Here is a 20,970-nt window from a genome sequence, read left to right as displayed (position 1 = left end):
ACTGTTGAAGAGTTCGATGACATCGAAGCTGCAGCGCTCAATAGCTGTTTCTGTGTTTTTCTCCAATAGATAGCTGTAATGATGCTGAAAAAAAAATTTTATTAAAAAAAAAATACTTTTACTTTTACTCATAATTTTTAGTTTTTTAAATTTAGATGAACACAATCTTTACACCTAGGTGTACATAGTAATATTTGACCAGGCAAAAAATCACCTTCCCAGAGAGACTTAGATGCAGTAACAACTCTTTGAAAAGTAATTTATAAATTTATTTATGAATTCATATCAGTGTCTAGATGAGGTAACAGACAGATCCTATACTTAACCACATGTCATGATTTTAAGATTTAATTAAAAAAATGAATGATAAGAATAAAATTATCAGCTGCAGTTTCCATTACTTGGTTTAAATATCTTAATTTGAAGTGCTTCATAAAAAAATTATTTACAGAAAATAATACTGTGATATATTTTCACGAATAAAGCTAGTTTTAATGTGTTTGAACAAACATTGAAACAGTTGCTGAATTTTTTCTCCTTCAAAATATAAAGCATGTTTTGTAAAATTTTGCTGTAAGTGACAATAAAAAAAAAATATATGTATATATTCTTACATTCACAATGCATTAAATTACAAAAATAGTAATTTTCGTCATATGAGCCATCTTCAACGGTTGGACTGCGTTTATGACGAATCCTGCTATTTCTAAAACGAGCATCGCACGCTTCCAAAGTTTAAAAAAATGCCCGGTGTAAGAAAAAATGATATCACATAGCGTTTGAAATGTTCAGTTGTGCAATATGTATATAATATCGTCAACGATTAAAACCTGCTTAAATCTAATAGATTATGTTTAAATCCATTCCAAGAATCAACAAAAATGAACTGTCACGTGCGAGTTTGTAATATTTCTTCTTAATGTCTTTGATAATGGTTTCGAACTAATGTGCGAAACCTCGTACAACAAGAAGTGCATCACAAAAAAAAAAAAAAAAAAAAAAAAAAAAAAAATATAGCCATATAAAGAAGGACTGCAACACTTGTTCGTCCCCAGTAGCAACAGTAACAACAAACAACAAAACGATAAGGAGAAATAAAGATCCACAACCCTACTTACAAAGATCTCGTTTGACTCGCTCCTACAGCTACATATTAATAAGCATATTTATTTATGATGCACATGTCATGATGATGATGTATGATGGTCGTTCATCCACTCACCTACTTGAATTTTCGAATATTATCTAATGGTTCATTATTCGATACCAAAAAAGAGAGAGAGAGAAGGTCGTCCTAACGGTATACAGTAAAACACGTGCATCAGGTACTCGATCAACGTGGATTCACCGTTACGTGGGCCACCGGAAACTTTTTCAAGAAACTCTCCATACCCTTACCACTCTCCTCCACTCCTCCCTCCTCATGTTATTTTAGGTACAAATTTTGTTTGTATACCATGTTAAACTGAAAGGACGGAACACCCTCGTTCTTGCACGCGAAGGGAGGGAAGATGGGGGCGAGCGGGTAAGAATCCTCCGGTCCATTAAATTCTACAGGGATTTAGGTGTATAAGGTAAGAGAAGGAAAGAGTTTGATTTTTTTCTCCCAACTCATTGTAGCTCCTCCTCCGTTATGCGGTGTGTCCTTACCGGTACCTACAGGGTTCACCAGCTACGTACAGCTCACACATCATCGGGTTTCAATGCAACAAGAGATGATAATAGCCGTGCATTTATCTTGGATATCGGGGTATATATGAAGCAAAACTATATTATATACGTCTACGGAAGCTTGTATAATACGTACACATTTTTAGAAAAATCCAAAAACTCTCACACTCATGCGTTTACATGCTACTGCATTTACTTAGCCTCCCAAGAAACCATATACTATAAGAATATATTTATACGTACGAATACATTATACTTTTCAATTACTATGTTTTTTCATAATTACATTAGAATTCATATGATAAGGGGCCTTATCACGATATGCAATGTCTTGTAGATTCGTGCTTACAGATGTTAATTTCTCTTTAAATTCATGAACCTGAATTATGAAAAAATTTTAGCCCCTAAAAACTTTCGTATATTACGGGCCTGTAGAAATACATTTGATTTATCCACTTGCCTATCTTTAAATTTCATTGTTTTACCCTAAGATTGTGTAAAATCGTCATCATTACAAGTATCCAAAGCATGTGACGTATGAGCCCTAATACTGTTTTCGAGCTACTGTTGCGAGTAAACTGTATCATGTCGGGTAATTTGAGTACTCCCTATTGAGAAAAACGTGTAATTAGGAATTAACTATAACATTTTACCACGATTGTGAAGTGAGTCAATGGTTAAATTAAAAAAGCGAAAAAGAAAATGAAAGAGAAAGTGTCGAAATTATCTGTTGTAGTGTCACTTTGGACAATGTGAAGCATATAACCACACGTGTCTAGCCTGTTATCATCAATATATCTTATACACGTGTATAGATTAATAATTGGTCTGTGGGAAAACGAAAACGTCACAAGATACTTTAAGGCCACGTACTTTTATCACGCGTATACAAAAAGAAGGAGCTCCTATGCGAGTTTCTACAAATAATAATAGTAGTAGAAGTAATATTAATAATAACAATATGGGTTAATTATCGCAGGCTACCAACTGACTGAATGGTTGCTCCTACTGCTGCTACCTCAGTAAGAGACCCACCTCGAGTTTTTACGACAACCAAGTCCTGGGCCTTGGCAGTAGAATTATCCTTCACCTGTTAAACATCGAATAATCATCACTATGCACTTGTCGCTTAACATTTCAATGCATTTTAGTTGACAAAAAAAACAAAAAAAAAAAAAAAAAACCATCGTGGTGAGATTAGAGTACACACGCACTCGATAAAATGAAATACGTGACATTTAATTTTGTCAAGCCCAATTCGATTTTTATTATAAAAATAAAAATAAAAACTAAATGAGACAAACGCGTGAAGGACGTGTTATTTTTATCGAGTGTATATAATATTTAACATACTTATTTTAGTCCGAAATTAAACGTCGTGAAATAAAGGGAACATCTTGAACTTTCATCCTTGAAGGTGAAATTCCCAAAAAAAAAATGTCTTAAAAATGGATATTATAAGTCCACGTGATACCTACGAGAAATCATAAAAAAAAAAAAAGTATTTGTTGAGACCGATCCATCAGCGATAATCCATTCGATTCGGCTACTCTACAGCGTAGAGCGACATATTACTGTTATTATTAATTTCACTACGTGTAATTTTGACCTTAGGGTATACTAAAAGTGTATTCGAAATAAAGTAAAAATGGTAATTACAGAGAGTTTGGTGATAAATAAATCAATTATCAAACTTTCAAAATATTAGTATTTTTACGATAACAAAAAATATATCGATAGGCATACATATAAGTACTAACACACATGCACTCTTTGAGCTACAATTTCAACAAATTTCCGACTGCCAAGTTTAATTGATTTGACACTGCGTTTTCTGATTTTTCTACTATTCGCACAAGTGCCATGTTAGTAGCAAAAAAATGCTTTTTGCTTTTTTAATAGTTTCATGAAACAAAAAAAGGAAATTTCTCGTATAAAATGCATATAACGTATAAGTGAGCACGAAACGAGTTGATATTCAAGGAAAATCGCAATACTCAGTCACAAAATACAAGCATGTGAGCAGAAAGTTTGAAAGATATATTATTGTTGAAATAAACGCTCATGGCTCATTGATGTCCATAAGAGACTGTGTGTATTCTTCTTAGTTAGTATCGTTATATTTTCCCATGTAGGTGGCGTTAGTTAGTATCCACTCATTTTTCCAAGTTATTCTAAAATGAGTGTATTGGCATTGATTCTCATGATTTTAAGTATTGCAGTTCTTCAAATACATTTCAAATATAGATATTGACACTCCTTACTTCTGCATTCAACCATAAAAGTCAAATGGATGTTATTATTTGTAGTGGTGATATTTTTCTATAAAAAAAACCGTTATAAAGTATTGATTTGAGTACTTATTTTTTTATTTTTATACAAAAATAGTGTAAGATCTAGAGGGATTCAAAAATTTAAGTTTTCATGTGTTTATCTTTAGTTATAAATTTTTTATTTGGAAGACAGGATATCATCCCACTGATATAAAAACACTTAACCGCTGTTAAAATTATAAATAACCCAACCGAGGTTAATAAAATTGAATTATATTCTTTGAATTCCCATCTTTCTATTCGTATAAAAAAAAATTAAGGTTGACGATGAAAATTGTAAGAAATCATGCTTACAAAATCGTAGTTTTAAGACGGGTTAGATAGGAAATGCAAGCTTACGCTATATACAACCTACTGCTGCACTTATATAAATAACCCGTAAGGTGTAAAAAACATACTATCTTGTATTTATTATTACGCAGTTTTCGATGACATGAGAAAAGTGTATTGTTATCGAACAAAATCTTTAAATAATCGGAGACTAAGTATACAGTTGCGAGTGCAAGTCAGCTCTCAGCTGTCTGCATTCTGCAGAGTATACATATATGTAGGTATAACTACTCTTGAACTTAGGAGCGTACCGTAACAGTTCATCAATTAGGGCACCATAAAACTTTTTTGTTTTTTTATATTTACTCACTAAAGTAACAGATAAAATGTAGAATATGGCTTACAACAGTCTCTACGATAATTTTATACCATGTTTTAAAGAAAATAATGATTAATTTTTAGTCTCCCCATTTTGATACGGCACTAGGCGCTAGAGCCACCTTAATAAAAAGCATTCTCATAATCAACATAACTAATGATATCCATACGCGAAGATAATACGTAAATGCTGTTAACTTATCACTTTAAGTATAAAATTACAAAAAAATCTGGTACCCAATCCAAAAAAATCCAATGTACCAGAGATAAAATATCATTTTTAATGAAACCAAAAAATTAAATTACATTAATCGTTGTAATACACTCTGTCACGATGACAACAGCGGTATTTTTAGAATGAGAAAACAATGTATATTATAATATATGCACAGCAATTGTAATTTTGTCGACTTTTCAAGTGAACAAACTTTGAAGAACATCACATGTCCTCTTTTTAATATTTAAAAAATTATTTGTATCAAGTTGATTAAGCAACCTTCAAAAAAATAAGTATATTATTTTCATTATGTTTCGGGGAATTCAATAATATGAGTACTTTTTTTCATGTATATAATAGTATAACTTCTTATTTTCATGTTGATGATAATTTTTTCAAAGCTATGCGCGATGCAAAAACAGTAAAATGTAAAGCTACGAGTATTTAAACTTCATTATGAAAATACACAAATTTTATTTCAGCAAATATCCTTGCAGTTAGTTACATAGATTAAAACTGTGTTTAAAGTAAAATTGTGGAAATCAAAATGTCTGATTATCTCGATTTACATAAAACAAAGTATATAAACATTGTTATTCTTGAAAAACTTGTAAAAACTTTATCAATTTGGTAAAAAGTTTTGTAACACAACTTTTTAGATAAATAGTATTGATCTGTTGTTGAAAATGATTTATTTTAATTTGCAATGTTTATTTTCTACTCGGTTTTGAAGACAAGGAATGAAGAATTGCAGTTCATAATTTTGCAAAAGTATTAAAAGCAGTTCTTGAGGCACAGTAAAATATATCAATCGAAAATGAAGGATTTTTACATGGCACCGAGGTTCAAAAACTTAACGAGGAAATAAACATGCGTAACGTTGTAGAGGCTCGTAGATTTATGCACAATATAAGGAATTCCCATATTATTATCTTGTAAAAAAAGTTATACAAGTAAATCTCATTTCAAATTTTGTAAAGAACAACTAAATATATAAACGTGTGAATTCAAATAATGACGTTAAGGAAACAAGAATAGCAATACATCAGTAGTTTGGAAATACAGTTACTTCTAATAATGAAGCTGATAAGGGGGTTTGATGATTTCTCTGAAATATTTTAATACTGAAAAAATGTTGTATGGAATCATGTCTCACGTAAAACATTGTAGTGGATAGCTGTTCAATGTGTTAGTGAATGCTAGTTGATGACAAAAATTTTCCACTCTATTATCTCATCTAAAAAAAAGATAAGTATCTTTAAAATTGTAGGTATAAATAGTTAGATATAAAGCTAGCTCGGCGAGGCCTTAAGTCATTCGATTCGAAAGTCTCAACGAATTTCCGTTGATCAAACATGCTCGTCAAACTCTTTGTTCTCGCCCTCTTGGGGACAACCTTCATTTCAATCTCAACTTTTGTAAGTACAAGTTTAGTAACTAAAATACTATACCGATTTGCATGTAAATTATATAAAGATCTGAATATAATTTTTAAGGCAGGATTTAAATATTGAAAATCGAACTTTTGTATACATTTGGTCTTTGAAATATTATTTTAGGAGAACAGTTTGAACTTGTGAAGGTAGCACCGTCGTTACCTCTTTCTAGTCAAGTGCTAAAACTTGGCTAAAACTGCGAATACTTGAATAGTTTATTATTAAAAAACATTCTAAGCTAGTTCTAATTTTGGAAAGTTTGTGATTTTCCATGAATACTCGTGTTTAACCTACAAAAAACAGAGGTGTCCACAACTTATTTCTCAGATACGCAATACTTAATACTTCAAAAACAAGTTTGTAGCTTTTCATTTAAATTTTGGAGGTAACTGAATCATCTTGTTCGTGTACGATATTCATCAGACATTATTTAATAGGGGTGGTGCACACGTACGGTCTAACGTTCGAATCTAGCTTAGTAAAATAGAACTAATGTTAAATACGGTGCATGACCGGTGCTGCCCTCGTTTTGCCCCCAAAGCCCATATTAAATCTTACGGAAGAGAATAGTTCAAGTGGCCGTCATTGGAGAATTTACTCCCACAGCCCTTAAGGCACAATATGTTAAAGTGATGAGTAGAGCCAGCCCTCCCCTCCACCCAGCGGATACACGAGACAGGGGGTTTTTAAATCATTGTTACTTCATTTCACAGGCTAAACCTGCTACTACTGCAGATGGATCAACCATTATCGCCATTGATGCCACGTCGAACTATATGAATCAATGGAATAAAACCAGGGAAAGTCTGAACAACGATATGTATCAGTTGTACCAAGGCTGGCTCACCGCGCTCGTAAATTACTATATTTACATTCAACTTGATATAAAGCATACCAATTGGATAAGTGATATTGAACATGAATTTACTACCACCTACCATAAGTACTCGGATAAGGAAAAGAAGATCGCCGAAAATGTTGAGTATGCTGCGGCAAAGGAAGATGCAGAGACGGTCAGAAAATTAATTTTTCAAGCCATCAAGAACCTGAATGAAGAGTACAACACCGCGAAAAACAAAATTTTAAATTTGAAACAACAACTGGAGAATCCTACATTCAATGTGTTTAAATAAATATTTAACGTCAACTTACTTTGATTGTGTTTATATATTTTTGTTTGTGGTTGTCTCGCCTCTCTTTCCCTGTAGTCAACATCCATTATTTTGAACATTAATGATCAAATAAAGTTAAACAAAAAAGTATTAAATGTTTAACATAAAAAAACCTATTGTGCTTATACGCTATACGTAGAAATTCGTGATTTTTCGTACAAAATTGAATTTGTCATTTGTTACGAAAATACATGATTAATAATGGGTGATGCATAACTATTAACTTCATACTTGTTAATAATTTTATCAATTCGGCTTGTAACTTTTGTATTTTATTCGGGAGTGTATTTATTGAGAGGGATATCTTATCAGTTCAAAAAAGAGTAGCAAAACGAAGATTAAGTACCGAACGCAAATCAAAAACAAAGAACCCTTTGCGAGAAACTAGGTATATTTACATAAATTTAATAAATAACTGAACGTCAGCTCATCTTGTTGTTAATTATGAGGTAAATTAACAAAGACTTGACTAATAAGAATACTAAATTAATTTGTTTTTCGTAATTGCACAATTGTTTCTTCATTAAAAATGAAGTATCACATCATTGAAATAAATCTTGATTTGGACAACTTACAAGGACAATCGAGCTTTTTAAATTTTATATTCTTGATATTGTATTTTAAAATCAAAACAAACAACAATCAATATGATAAAAAAAATTTTTTTTAAACTTCATATATAATTTTACCGATACAAAATTTTACATACTTTGAAACTATTCACATAAATATTCATGAACACGAGGAATTAAAAGATCTTATTAATTGTTCTTAATTTTAGGATAAAACATTGTTCACAATGAACTCGAAGAAGTTGATGAAAGTTTCATAAGAATTACTGAACTAAAAATTCACAATAATCCTACATAAATATGAAAAATCATATTTATATGTGCAATATAATTTAGTTTAAACTACCATCTTGATAAATATTAATATAAAGACAAATACAATTATGAGTAGGTAAAATTTTACCGTATGAAACCTATTTTTATTTATTATATTTTCAAACCAGTCAAATATGGTTGGATTAAAAAATTCTTGTAGGTGAATCAAGGTTGTTAGCCCTATGTTTTTCACACCGCAGCTAGAAAAATGTTCCCTCCCGTGGGCGTAGATAACATCAGCATTATGAATAAGTAATGACTTCAACATGAACTAAACCATTCTAATACTATGGTTTTCTTTAACGCACCTCATTTTTAGACGTATGGTATTCATTAAAACTGTTTATCACTTGAATATCGTTGGAAACCACCAACTAGGGAAAGTACTCGTACGATTAAAGTGTTTTTTTCTACCGTCTAAAAAGTTAGTAAGGCTCGGCACGCGTAGTGAGTAAATAAAATGACTCTAGTAGTATTGTTGTTTCAAAGTTACAATAAAAATTTCATCGTTTAATTAAATTTTTAAACGGTTAATGACTATCGATATTTAAAATTGATTTTTTGGTTACTTAAAAAATTCTTACGTTATTTATTTATTTTTTTTAGTTTTATTTTAGTACGTTTCCGTAAAATTGATTTCTTTTAAACTGGAGTTTAATTGATATAGGTACTTACTAACGATTACAAACTCTTATAAAAAAAAATAGACTATGATACGAAATTATTTATTAGATTGTTCATAGGTGTGATGTTATAAAAACTATTTTATATTTTCTTTTCACCCCAATTAGAACTGTACCATTGTTAAGAGGAAATTCTGAACTAGTTCAATTATTCATCGCAATGCAAACTTTATTAACGTGTATTTATTCGTTTATACTTTGTACTCACTTTTGTGGTAGGCATAGCGATTGCCTTCAATTTTCAGTTGATTTTCAGAACGAATACAACTATCCTAATATAATTATCGGTATGAACGATTTAAAGAACAGTAAGTGCAAAACGGAAGCTTTGTTGTGGTTGGAAAAAAAAAAAAAAAATCCAAGTACATGTGTTACACACTTTTCAGTTACTCCAGAAACGACGATTAATTTGAAATTTCTTAAACTGCTTTCTGAAAAAAACAAATATTTTATAATGACAAATATCAGAAATCTCGTGACAGCCATGGACTACCACAAGGACAGAACTGTGAGACCATTTATCATGATTACACTGAACACTTGGAAAGACTTTGATGATTTCGTCTACCTCACCCTGCAAGCAAGCAGCTTAAATTATTGCGCGTATTTAGTAATATTTTCCAAAAACGTTGACAAAGATTTAATGGATGTTTGTGAGAATCCAAAGGCGAATTACTTTCATCTGACGTTCAATGTAAAAATGCTAATTTATTGCGAGAAAAAAAATAACCACAAAGTAAATGAATGGTATGCTTTACGTGATAACGAAACAACCGTGGCTGAGTATGCCACGTGGTCTCACGATTTTAAACTGTTGACAAGCAACGGTTTGCCCTTGTTCGCTCGGCGAAATTCTTCGAAAGGTCTACACTTTAAGGTTGCAACAGTCGGGGTAATCGAACATGGATGGGACGGTTATGCAAGAAATTGCAACGAAACAACTCAATGACTGCATTATTTTAGACTGACGCTGTGCAAGACCACTTCAAAGATATATTAGCCATTGTAGCGAAAATAGGTGACTTTCGTATGGATTTGTCATTCGAAAAATCTTGCGGAGCGTACACGTGGACTGGAATTATGAAAAAACTTGCAAACAACGATGTGGACGTGGGATTGGGTGGATTCGGTGTAACGGACCACAGAATGAAAATTATCGATTTTTCCATGCCTTTCGACGTTTCGCCTGCATACTATTACGTTAGAGAACCAAGCAACCGCAATTTACAGTGGTCCACGTACTACGAGGTATGGATTTCCACAACACCACTTCTATATTGACCCCTGCATCCATGGTATTGAATATAGTAAAATTAAGTTTTTTTTTTTTTTTTCTATCTTTAGCCGTTCGAAAGGCGATCGGGGTGTTTTCTAATTTTTTTAATTGCGAGTACAATGGTCTTTGTCGCCAGTACGATGCTATACTATGACAAAAAGTTAAGGAAGACAGTGCCACATCGGGGTAATGCTTTCATCGTTTTCTCCGGATGTTTCACAGATGTGATGGCCATCATCTGCAAAATGCCCTTGATAAGTAATGATCGACCATCACTTTCATTCCAATCAATACCGCGAAAATACTTTTGTAATAAATGTATCCTTTTTTTTTTCTTTTCTACATCAGATTTTACAAATATATCGTCCATACGAATCGCTTACGTGTCCCTACACGTATTGATGTTTGTCATCTCGTCGGCGTACTCGGCAATCCTCATGAGCCGCATAACGATTTTCAAACCGAATTTACCATTTTCCTCGATCGATGAATTTCTGGCGGACGGGACACATAAACTTTCGACAGTCAAAGATTCCAGCTATTTCGAAGAATTCACTGTAAATAAATTTTTTTTTTTTATTCGCATTACGATTTCGTTGTTACTTTTAAAGTAAACCGTCATTGTATTTTTGCAGACGTCAACAAATCCAAAAGTGCAAGTACTGAGAAACTTTATGCTCAGCGAAGACGAATTACCAATAAATCCTTCGGATGCCGTTAAACAGGTACACTATACCTATATATTACTCCGTACATCCATAAAACTACCAACGGCCATGTCCTTTACTATTATTTGTAAAGATATGCAGCGGCAAAAGAGTCGTTTTGTACTTGGACGATTACACGGTTCGTCGGGAAGTATCGAAATATGATTGCAAATTAGTGGGCTTCGAACGAGGCAATCGGATCAACGTGGCGTTTGCTTTTCCGAAAAACAGTCCATACGTGAAGCTTTTCAACCACGGGTGAGTAAACCTTGTCTCATTTGTCCGGTGTATGGGGGTGAGTTTTTCGTTTGACGATATTTTTGCCGTGAAGTTTACAGAAGTTACGCAGCAGTGGAATTTTGAACGGTTTGAAAAATCGTTACGCCCGCGCCAACAACGAGAATCGCGCCATTAATTACGATGAAGTTTCGTTTTCGAGCGTTGTTCCTGTATTCGTCGTACTGGCAGTTGGGATTTCTCTCTCGTTTTTTATTTTTGTCCTCGAGTCGATGTACCATCGTCACTGAGTTATAAATCGACAAATTGACACCTTGTAGCTGTTTTTTTTTTTTTTTCTTTTTCCAATCAACGTGGCTCATCAACAACGTTATATACAAAAAGTTTGTCACCCTCATATTCATACCAGCCTCGTATCGGGTTCGTTTACACGCAAAATTTAAACGATCCATGTATGCAGGTTTATATATTTTTCTTGGCTCTGATAAAAATATACGCAACTCCTGGGAAGCAGTTGAGCCCAATAAGTACATTGCAGTGTGAATTGTTTATTTTCCTTGTACTTTACAATGTCACTATTTTAATTTTATTGACTTAAATTTTAAAAGTCACTAACGTTTAACTTGTTGAAAAAAAAAAAAAAACAAAAAAAAAAGAATCCAACGACCGAAAGGCCGATGATGGTTAAACACGATTACTCGGGGAAAAAAAGTATCCGACACACCTGTCCCTCCCTCTCTTCGCTAAACTAAACAAGAAAGAACGTCCTACGGCGCGTCCTTATATCGACCTATACCGAACCTCCGACAACAATCGCAAACGAGCGCACTCCAGAGGAGCCATTGAACCTTAAAAAAAGTAATTGACGTCCTCGCTTTGCTCCTAGCGAGGGGGGAAAAGCGAAGGTGAAGAAGTATGGATCAACAAATCTAACGAGGGAAAAAAAAAAAAAAAAAAAAAAAAAAAAAAATGGAATAACGCATAGAAAAACACATCGACGGGCGAAAGGTGATGCGTATGGACGTATTGATGTTTATGTTTGAAAATACCCCAGCGATTCGTGCAGGTTTGTCGTTCAGTGGATCAGCAGAAGTAGTCTACCACGGGCACCTTCCACTTGCAGCAGCATGGTAATACTCGTTTTAACGATTTCTCTGCTCTCCTGTGCAATCGGCGAACGCGTTAGCGATGGTAACAATGGCACGCAAAACTACAAGTACCACGACTACGTGAAAATCATATCCAACGTGCAAAAGTTTTTTGGCGCGTCCAGCGTAATCATCGTCAATGCTGGGAAATACCAAAGTAGAGTATACGCGTTGTACGTAAATAATGTTGTTTTTTTCTTCTTCTTCCTCCAAATTTGAAATTTCAGATCTCGCCGAGCTGCAGTTCATGTCGAAAGTATCCAAAGAGTTGTCACGCAAATTTATCCTGTCGCAGAGCATAAGTTTTACAAAGTTTCGCCAAGAAGTCGTCTACTTTGACGGTAAAATCGTCCAACCGTTGATCATCGTCATGCTCAAGTCCCTGCAAGATCTCCATAGATTTTCCGCGATCACCAAGAATTACAACATGGCGCTTCACAAGTGGCTCGTACTCTTCGATCGATCGCCCGACGAAAGTTTCAACGAGTACTGCAACGATCCCAAAATCAATCTCCTTCATCTGGTGATCAGTACGAAGATGCTGATTAGGTGTCAGGGCGATCCGATGTTGAAGGAGTGGTATTCCATCGACAGCGCGAGAGTCGAGGTGAGAGATTACGGCGTTTGGATTAATGGCCAAACAATACGCCGAAACTCGGACAAGAACTATCACGACAGAAGAAGCGACTTCAAAGGACACCGGCTGAGAGTATCCACGATACTGGTATGAATACGTTGCTTTGATTGTCTCTTTATTGGGATTTTACTTCGGTACTTTCTAGTAGTCGATTGTGGATTGAAGTTTAACTTTGGCGGTATATGCATGTGTCCTTATGCTGGAACATATAGTTCTATAAACTTACTGAGTTTTTTTTTTTTTATTGTAATAGTAGCACTTATACCTCAACTACAAGTAATGACAAAAATTTTATTTTATAAACCAAAGATTTTACAAAATTAAGTATCTGGAATTCCAATGTAGCTGTAATTTACAAACACAGTTGAAACATAAAAATACGTGATTGAGGTTCGATTAGGTGCTAGTTAAGTGCGAGCAACTTTTTCCATGTTCTGGTACGAAATGCAACGTATCCCGAAAAGTATCGTTAAAACCAGGAAATTCACGGTTCAAAATTTTTACGAATTTTAATGAACCATCGAAAAACCACGAATGTTCAACGCGCAGACGGATTACCCGGTGGTAAAGGCCAACTTCACTGCAAACGAGTTCTACGGCACCGTACTCGTCGAGCTGTCCAAGAAGATGAACTTCACTATCGAGCACGTGTCCGCCAAAGATTCTTTCGGGGTCTGGAACGCGTCCACCAAAGAATGGATTGGCGTTATTGGCGAACTGGTGTCGAAAAACGTCGACATTGGAATCGGGGAGTTCACGATGAACCATCATCGCGCAGAGGTCGTCGATTACACAGTGCCGCTGATGCTCACTTTCTCGGATCTCTACATCAGACGGCCCAACCAGACGATAGTCGATTGGTCATCTTACACAAAGGCACATATACTATTCCGCTTTGTTGTTTTTTTTTTTTTTTTTTTCATCATCATTTTTTTACATTTATTTTTGAAAATATCGCAATAAGAAAATCCAACGGTGTATACTTTCAGGCTTTTGAGAGGGACGTGTGGCTTATTTTGATGGTAACGTTGATGATTGTCCCTCTAGTGTTCGCCATGATGTACAGATTGATAAACGGCTCCGAAATCAGATACGACTATTTGGTGGAAGAGTACATGTCCGTCTGGGGTATTTACTGCCAGAAATCTCTACCCGGTAAAAATCACTTTTCAGCTCGTACAAACATTGGTGTGCGCAACGAGTGTTGGAAGCGCATAGCGTACCTGATAATTAAAGCTCTTGTTTACCGCCCGACAGAGTTTCCAGCCGCCTCGTCGCTGCGCTTGGCCTACATTTCGATTTTCGTCTCGTCCTTGGTCATTTACTCGTTCTACTCGGCCTATTTGACGAGTTACCTGACAGTGTTCACGCCAACCATACCCTTCGACTCCTACGATGGCTTCATCGCGGACGGAACCTACAAGCTGATCGTTTTGCGCGACAGTGCCAACCACGAGCTATTCTCGGTTGGTTTTCATCCCATGCGCTGATTTCAAATGACCGTTACCAATTTTTTTTTTTTTTTTTTTTTCCATCATTATATTTTTGCGATTGATGATTCAACATGACAATTCGATTTGAGATCAACAAAATAATATACCGTGTCTATAATTTTGTTGAGCGTTGATAACATTATTCTTTCGTTTCCTTCGCAGAGTAATGTACGATTTTTTTCACATTCATACTGCAAAATAATTACATTTCATAAGTGATGTCAGTACTTTTTTGAAATAACAACTTTGAAACTGTAACGTGTAAGACCCTGATTGCCAAGATCAAGTAATAATAATAACAATAACAATAATAATAATAGTAATAATAATAATAGTAATAATAATGGTAATGATAGTAGTTATCTTAAGATTGATGAGCATTGAATTTGACGACACGAAAGCGTCTAGAGCATTAAATTAATGGTTCCCGCTTAACGAAAAAGTTACCAGGCTAAAAACTCCTAATCCAAAAATGTGTACGATATTTGCAAGAATTTCTTTTGTGAGATGATTTTAATCATTGAATTTAATGACTTCATCAATTTTTAGATTATTTGAATAGCCACTCGGTAACTTATCTTCGTTATAGTCGCGAGCGATTTGTTTATCTCAAGGCCAAGTAATAGATATTTCACAGCCAATTTATATTAACGCATGAGTTGAAAATTCGGTATTCATAGCCATTTGTGCAACAAATAAATGGTCAACGTTATTTTTCATGTGTTCCAGCGTAAGCAAAACTCAATATTCTTCGAAATGGGAAGACTCATGAAGAAAGACGAAGACCTACCGCTCGACATCCACTCGGCGATAAACCAAGTAATTACTTAAATAAGCTGCTATTTCAGTATTAAGTCATAAAGCATGTTCTAGCACGATTCCATGATCAATAATTCATCATTATTTACTGGTATGGATTTTGAAAAATTCATGTGATTCGATTCATTTCAGGTATGCAACGAAAAAGTTGTATTCTTCACGAATCAACTGTTCATCGAAAAAATAAGCCGGTACTCGCCTTGCGAAGTCATGTCCCTGACACAGGGCCGATTGGACAATCTGGGCTTCACCTTGACCAAAAACAGTCCCTACTTGGAAATTATTAATTACAAGTAAATTCCTTACGTTTTCCTTCGCCACAATTCACAATAGTATATACTACAAGTAAAACATGTACATATACTTGTGCATTTCCTGTTATGAATTTTCAGCTTGAAAAGTATGCGGGCACTCGGAATAATCGAGCGTTTCAAGCGCCAATACTTCCAAAAATTCAAATTTGTCAACACGTGCTACTTCCCCGTCACCTTTTTCGGCGTGATACCAATAGTGGGCATTTTCATCCTCGGAGCCGTTTTATCTGCCACTATATTGATTTGCGAGTGCAGCATTTATCGCCAAAGACGATCGAGAATCATTAGAAGGTTTAGACAGAAGAAACGGTTAAATGCCATTGTTAACCGTAAGATCGCGAAGAATCGATTCTTACCTCGAAAACTCGGTAAAAATTCATTGTTGTGAACCCTACACCTCACAAGTTTATACAGTACACCTCACACTTTTATGAATTTCGATCGACTTACAAGTTGCTATGAAATTTCGAAAATGTTGGAGACCCGTATAAGTATTGGTAATATTTTTCTTTATTCATCATAAGTACATAACACTTCACTCATTAGATATCCAAGGATGTATGATAAAACACGCAGTTTGTAATATTGTTTAAGAAATGCAATAAATTTTTCGTATATATAATCATTATTACAATGTATAGTTACATTTTTATTCTCTTTTGATTTTACAAGTTGTGCATTACACGTACAAAATGCAGCATTTTTAATGAATACGTATAGCTTATCGTTTAAAATAATTTTTTTGTACATATGTAACAAAAATTTCGACATAAAAATTTATTGCGACACGCTAATTCACAGGTTATTCCCATTAACGTTGAAGATAATTTGACGAAGAGCATATTAGCCTACGAAAATAATTGGAATACCACTGTGAAACTCCACGACGGTCATATCGACGATATGAATTTTGGATTTTTGGAAGCAATGAGGAAATACTATTGGATGAATGTGAGCTACACAAAAGATATTCAAAAACAATTTCAAGACGTCGTTTATTACGACTACGTTGAAAAAAAAAAACATGTTTTGGATACTCTCGTCAAAGAGGCTAGGGATGAAAGCTTTGCTCAAGGCAATGCGGGGAACGCTCGGAAGGTCGTGGACGAAGTTACCGTTGCTCTCAAAAGAACATGCGAAAGTACAAAAACTAAACTGATCGGATTATTACAAAATTATAAGAGATACATGGAAAAAAAAACGAGACAGCGTGTAATATCGCAATTAGACGAACAAGAGGTATTGAAGTCATCAAGGTAGAATAAATACGGAGTAATTGTATTATTCGGATAACGTTTTCATTGTAAACTTTTTTTATGAGGTACCTACAGATTTAGATTTTTTTTATCCATATAATCATAATCATTATACCTTCTTATTAAAAAAAAAAAAAATTGATTATTTTTCATTTTTACCTCCTGATTTTACATAAAGTGGTTGTTTCTGTTATTTAATACATATAATGTATCTATACCAAATTTACAGATCCTTTTTCAATACTAAGTTTAAAATAAAAATCTAATACAAAATTTAATTTACAAAGTCAAATCTATAAAATGCCATCATTGAAAAAAAAAAAAAAAAAAAAAAAAGAGAGAGAGAGAGAGAGCTACGTAAAAGATTTTTTACCTGAGTTATCAAAAGTGAAATTTCAATCGAGATAAGGTGAATGATTTTCGTACCTTGTATAAACTATACGTGGATTTCAACACAGAAAAGCCATACGTAGTTAATTAATTACATAATGGAATCGAAATAAAAATGGTGGACCTATTTACGTGGTCTGAGCACAAAAAATCTCTACCCAGCAAAGGCCCATATGGTCATGGATGTAAGCGAAAATAAAATGAGTGAATGAATTTATTTACTTTAAGTGAAAACTCAGTGGTCTAATACAGTCGTGGGACAAAAGTAAAGGGTGACTGCCCCTTAATTGCACATAACTAAATATAAAGTTTACAATTTGTTGTATAAAAATTCTTTAGGTAAATGCATAAGATAATTAATGTGAATAAGTAATAGTAATAATAAACTACATGAAAGATGTGTAAAAAATGTTAAAAATATAATTTTAAGCTTCTGTGGTATAAAAGTGCAAGCGCTAAGCAAAGAGACATCGACTGAAAACTATACATGTTCACCTTCTCATTACTCCGTAAAACTCGAGATTCAAAAAAAAAATTACATTCGAACGAATGTGTAATTGTATAAAATCTCATGAAATGCAACAAAAAAAAAAAAAAAAAAAGGCTAAAGTGTTGGAACTCTGATAAAAATAATTTTACGTACAAACAATAACGATTACTTTTACGATCGGTGCAATTGTGATTTCGTAATATTCCGAATAACTTTTGCACTCGTCGTCCATCAAGGGCAGGTATAAATAATTGAACTTGATCGAAAAATAAACTTAATCAAAAAAACAACAAAACTTGCGCAACGACAACGTTAATTTGAGGGGAAAAAAAATAAATAAATAAACCCAACGATGTACAAGGATACAAACAAAAACCAGAGGTATGAGAAAGGTTGCATAACACCGCGACGATAAGACATATACACCACATAATATCGATAAAACGAAGCAAACGGAACACCGTGATTGAGCAAACAATTATTTTTACGCAACAATTTGACGCGGCAAACTCCCGAAAATCAGATTTATTGCACCTTGGCGTATAAATACCGAGAGAAAGGAGGAGCTCGGCAACTCGATCATCAAAGTCGGACCAACGAATACCTCAAAGTATACCATATACATCATCATGTTGTACGGCAAGCTCCTCGTCTTCGCCCTTTTGGGCACAACCCTCGTCCTGGTAAGATTCGACACTCTCGTTGATAATGATTTTTCATGTATAAAAAAAAAAAAAACCCACCACGAGCTTTTTGTGGCCCTTTAGGCTGACTCGGCCGAGGTCCCCGACAACGAGGTGATCGACAGGAGCGAGTTCGCGAGCAAACTGTCCGAGTGGGCGAAGAGCGTGTCGGAGTCCCTGAGCGCGTACTTGGCCCGGGGCAGGCAGAACTTTGGCGAGCTCGTTGCGGAGCTGAAGAAGGAGAGCCGGCAGGCGGCCGAGCTGAGCAAAGAGAAGGCAGCCGAGCTGAGGGAGAAGTACGAGGACTTCCGGAAAAAGGCCCAACGGAGGTTCGAGGAGGAGAGAAGGGTCTGGAGCGCCCGCGTGGCCGAGTCCCTCAGACGCGGCAGGGAGCACTTCGAGAAGGCCAAGGAGGCGTCCAGGGTGGCTTTCGACGAGTTGTACGCCAAGTGGAGGGAACAGTACCAGAATTACAAGGAGGCCATCAAGGCGGCTCTTGCAGAGAGGAACGAGACCCCCGAGGATAACCAGTAAAACCACACTCACGTGCCATCGTCATATATGTTTATACAACGGTATACATATATACCAGCCCGTACAAACCATTGATCAATGCTTCTTCTCCATCTTGTCACTTAGCCTTGTTAAACTTGAACTTTACCACAAATAAACTACTATTTTCGTTATGCATTTACTCGTTGTATCCGTTGAATAACCACGCCAACACGGACCTCTCCTTCCTTACGATTCCTAATGGGCGTTCGTGTGGCAATGAAAAATGAATTGGTTGGAACATTTATTCATCGCATTGGCACGTGCAGCGATGCTCTCAATCAGCAGTACGAAGGCGCTCGATATCACTCCGAAAATGAATACGGCGAGCAACGGAGCTACCTCGAATATCTCGACCGCGTCGTAGCTCGTGGTTGTTGGTAGGTCCTGCTTTTTTCCGAAGTACGTGTTCTTGATGCGCTGCCATATGCCGAAATTCTGCAACCTCAAGACGCTGCAACGGTGGAAGGAAAAAAAGAATTCAAATATATGAAATATATCGAAACCGTGTGTTTTTCTCTTACTTGTGATTGAGGAATCCAGCGAACGAGTTGTCTTTGGACAGAGCCAGCGCCACGTGAGTTGCTCTCCCGGTCGTTACGCCGACCAATTTGCACTCGATGTGATCCTGCAGCACCTCGGCCATCGCACCGTCCGCGTACAGAGCTACGTTTTCGTTGCACACCTGCAAGAGAGAGAGAGAGAGAGGAAAACAAATAAGTGATTCGATGTCTACGTACCACATACACAACCACTGGGTCATCGTAATTTTGTTTACCTGCTCGAAAGCCCCGATGCCGTCCAAGGGCAGTTCATTTTCTTCCTTCATCATCGCGTTCATCCTCGCCAACGTTTCATCCTTCGAGTTCTGTGTTTTTCATGGACAAACACATGTTGAGTTTGTTGATGCGCATGAATATAAATACAATGGGGGAAAAAAAACGTGTCACCAACGCACCCTGAGCATGTCGAGCTCGGCGGTGTCTCGCACGACAATGAGTTGCGTCGCGCCGTGTTGCACGTAACTCGAGAGGGAGTCGAAGGGCAGAGCCGGTGAGAGGACGGTCAAGTAACCAATGACAAAGGCCGAGTAAGAAGTCATGAGGACTACCGCGGAGAAGAACACAAAGAGGTAGACTATCCTCGGGGGTGCTGATGATGGGAAATCTGTGGATGAATAATGAATGGTGACGTGTGTCAATGGTTGGAGAGGCTAATTAACGGACCTGGCAATCCCTGCTGGCAGTAAATACCCCAGACCTTCAGTTGGTTCTCGGTCAAGAGGTTTTTCAAGCCGCGCGTTCGGTTGAGCGTCGCACTCATGGAGGTCAACGAGAACCCCGAGAGGATTATCATTGCTACGATTAGGGTCCAAACGCCACAACTGAAAACCTGCAAAGTTATAACTTCATCAGAGAGTCCGTTGTAGGAGAAGAAAGAAGAAAAATGGTCCAACGTTCAAGTAGGCGTTCCAGTGGACCAAAAACTTTCCCGGCTCCTTGATGAAGAGCTTGTCCCGCGTGAGCAGTAGGGGCCCGACAAAATTGAAGTCTCTGGCTCGTTCCTTGGTCAATCTAATGTTGCCGGCAACAACGACGTCGGCCTTGCCGCTCCGAGCGGTTTGCAGCAAACCGGACCACGCCTTGGTCCTACTGTTGTTGGGGTAACCGTTATAGTCGTACTCCACGAAGCTCAGGGTGAAGTTCATTTGGTCGGCCAACTCCGTGAAAACACTCGCAAACAGGTCCGTGCGTTTTGGCTGGGATGACGATGATATCATCTTGGGGGACGATTGCAGGGGCTGTCGATTCAAAACCGGTCCAATTTTTACTTTTTATCTATAATTACATTAATGACTAACAACAAGAATTTAATAAAGCCCAGATTTGAGACTATACAATAATTATCTTTACCAATCTTT

The 20,970-nt window shown here is 35.9% G+C and overlaps 4 protein-coding genes across 4 annotated transcripts; all 4 read left to right on the top strand.

The window, feature by feature from the left end:
- The first annotated feature begins 6,191 nt into the window (after positions 1-6,191).
- Positions 6,192-7,456, top strand: LOC149375111 (uncharacterized). Its single transcript, XM_089590410.1, has 2 exons — positions 6,192-6,287; positions 7,019-7,456. Exons 1-2 carry the CDS (start codon positions 6,225-6,227, stop codon positions 7,436-7,438), a joined length of 483 nt encoding a protein of 160 aa, XP_089446536.1. The 5' UTR covers positions 6,192-6,224; the 3' UTR covers positions 7,439-7,456.
- Positions 7,457-9,501: 2,045 nt separating this feature from the next.
- Positions 9,502-11,557, top strand: LOC106637266 (glutamate receptor ionotropic, kainate 1-like). Its single transcript, XM_014349977.2, has 7 exons — positions 9,502-9,939; positions 10,011-10,295; positions 10,392-10,581; positions 10,672-10,880; positions 10,959-11,048; positions 11,125-11,288; positions 11,362-11,557. The coding sequence occupies exons 1-7, from the start codon at positions 9,502-9,504 to the stop codon at positions 11,555-11,557; spliced, it is 1,572 nt and encodes a 523-aa protein (XP_014205463.2).
- Positions 11,558-12,953: 1,396 nt separating this feature from the next.
- Positions 12,954-16,938, top strand: LOC149375110 (glutamate receptor ionotropic, kainate 1-like). The gene is made up of 8 exons (XM_089590481.1): positions 12,954-13,139; positions 13,602-13,928; positions 14,042-14,207; positions 14,310-14,518; positions 15,275-15,364; positions 15,497-15,657; positions 15,757-16,000; positions 16,480-16,938. The coding sequence occupies exons 1-8, from the start codon at positions 12,954-12,956 to the stop codon at positions 16,936-16,938; spliced, it is 1,842 nt and encodes a 613-aa protein (XP_089446607.1).
- Positions 16,939-18,443: 1,505 nt separating this feature from the next.
- Positions 18,444-19,031, top strand: LOC106637264 (uncharacterized). Its single transcript, XM_014349975.2, has 2 exons — positions 18,444-18,497; positions 18,582-19,031. Exons 1-2 carry the CDS (start codon positions 18,444-18,446, stop codon positions 19,029-19,031), a joined length of 504 nt encoding a protein of 167 aa, XP_014205461.1.
- The last annotated feature ends 1,939 nt before the right edge of the window (positions 19,032-20,970 follow it).

The sequence above is a fragment of the Copidosoma floridanum genome, unplaced genomic scaffold (assembly GCF_036245765.1).
Source record: "Copidosoma floridanum isolate Cflo_tuat_1 unplaced genomic scaffold, Cflo_Japanese_pri ptg000012l, whole genome shotgun sequence".
Lineage (NCBI taxonomy): Eukaryota > Metazoa > Arthropoda > Insecta > Hymenoptera > Encyrtidae > Copidosoma > Copidosoma floridanum.
The sequence above is the reverse complement of the archived record's forward strand: the minus strand, read 5'-3'. Positions and strand labels throughout refer to the sequence as shown.

Bases quoted from the DNA above. Each gene is read 5' to 3' on its own strand.
- LOC106637266 (XM_014349977.2), top strand. From the start codon at position 9,502: ATGACAAATATCAGAAATCTCGTGACAGCCATGGACTACCACAAGGAC. The intron at 11,049-11,124 runs GTACACTATACC...TTATTTGTAAAG, and splicing joins CTTCGGATGCCGTTAAACAG to ATATGCAGCGGCAAAAGAGT. The intron at 11,289-11,361 runs GTGAGTAAACCT...TTTGCCGTGAAG, and splicing joins GTGAAGCTTTTCAACCACGG to TTTACAGAAGTTACGCAGCA.
- LOC106637264 (XM_014349975.2), top strand. From the start codon at position 18,444: ATGTTGTACGGCAAGCTCCTCGTCTTCGCCCTTTTGGGCACAACCCTC. The intron at 18,498-18,581 runs GTAAGATTCGAC...GTGGCCCTTTAG, and splicing joins TGGGCACAACCCTCGTCCTG to GCTGACTCGGCCGAGGTCCC.
- LOC149375111 (XM_089590410.1), top strand. From the start codon at position 6,225: ATGCTCGTCAAACTCTTTGTTCTCGCCCTCTTGGGGACAACCTTCATT. The intron at 6,288-7,018 runs GTAAGTACAAGT...TTCATTTCACAG, and splicing joins TCATTTCAATCTCAACTTTT to GCTAAACCTGCTACTACTGC.
- LOC149375110 (XM_089590481.1), top strand. From the start codon at position 12,954: ATGCTGATTAGGTGTCAGGGCGATCCGATGTTGAAGGAGTGGTATTCC. The intron at 13,140-13,601 runs GTATGAATACGT...TTCAACGCGCAG, and splicing joins TGAGAGTATCCACGATACTG to ACGGATTACCCGGTGGTAAA. The intron at 14,519-15,274 runs GTTGGTTTTCAT...CATGTGTTCCAG, and splicing joins CCAACCACGAGCTATTCTCG to CGTAAGCAAAACTCAATATT.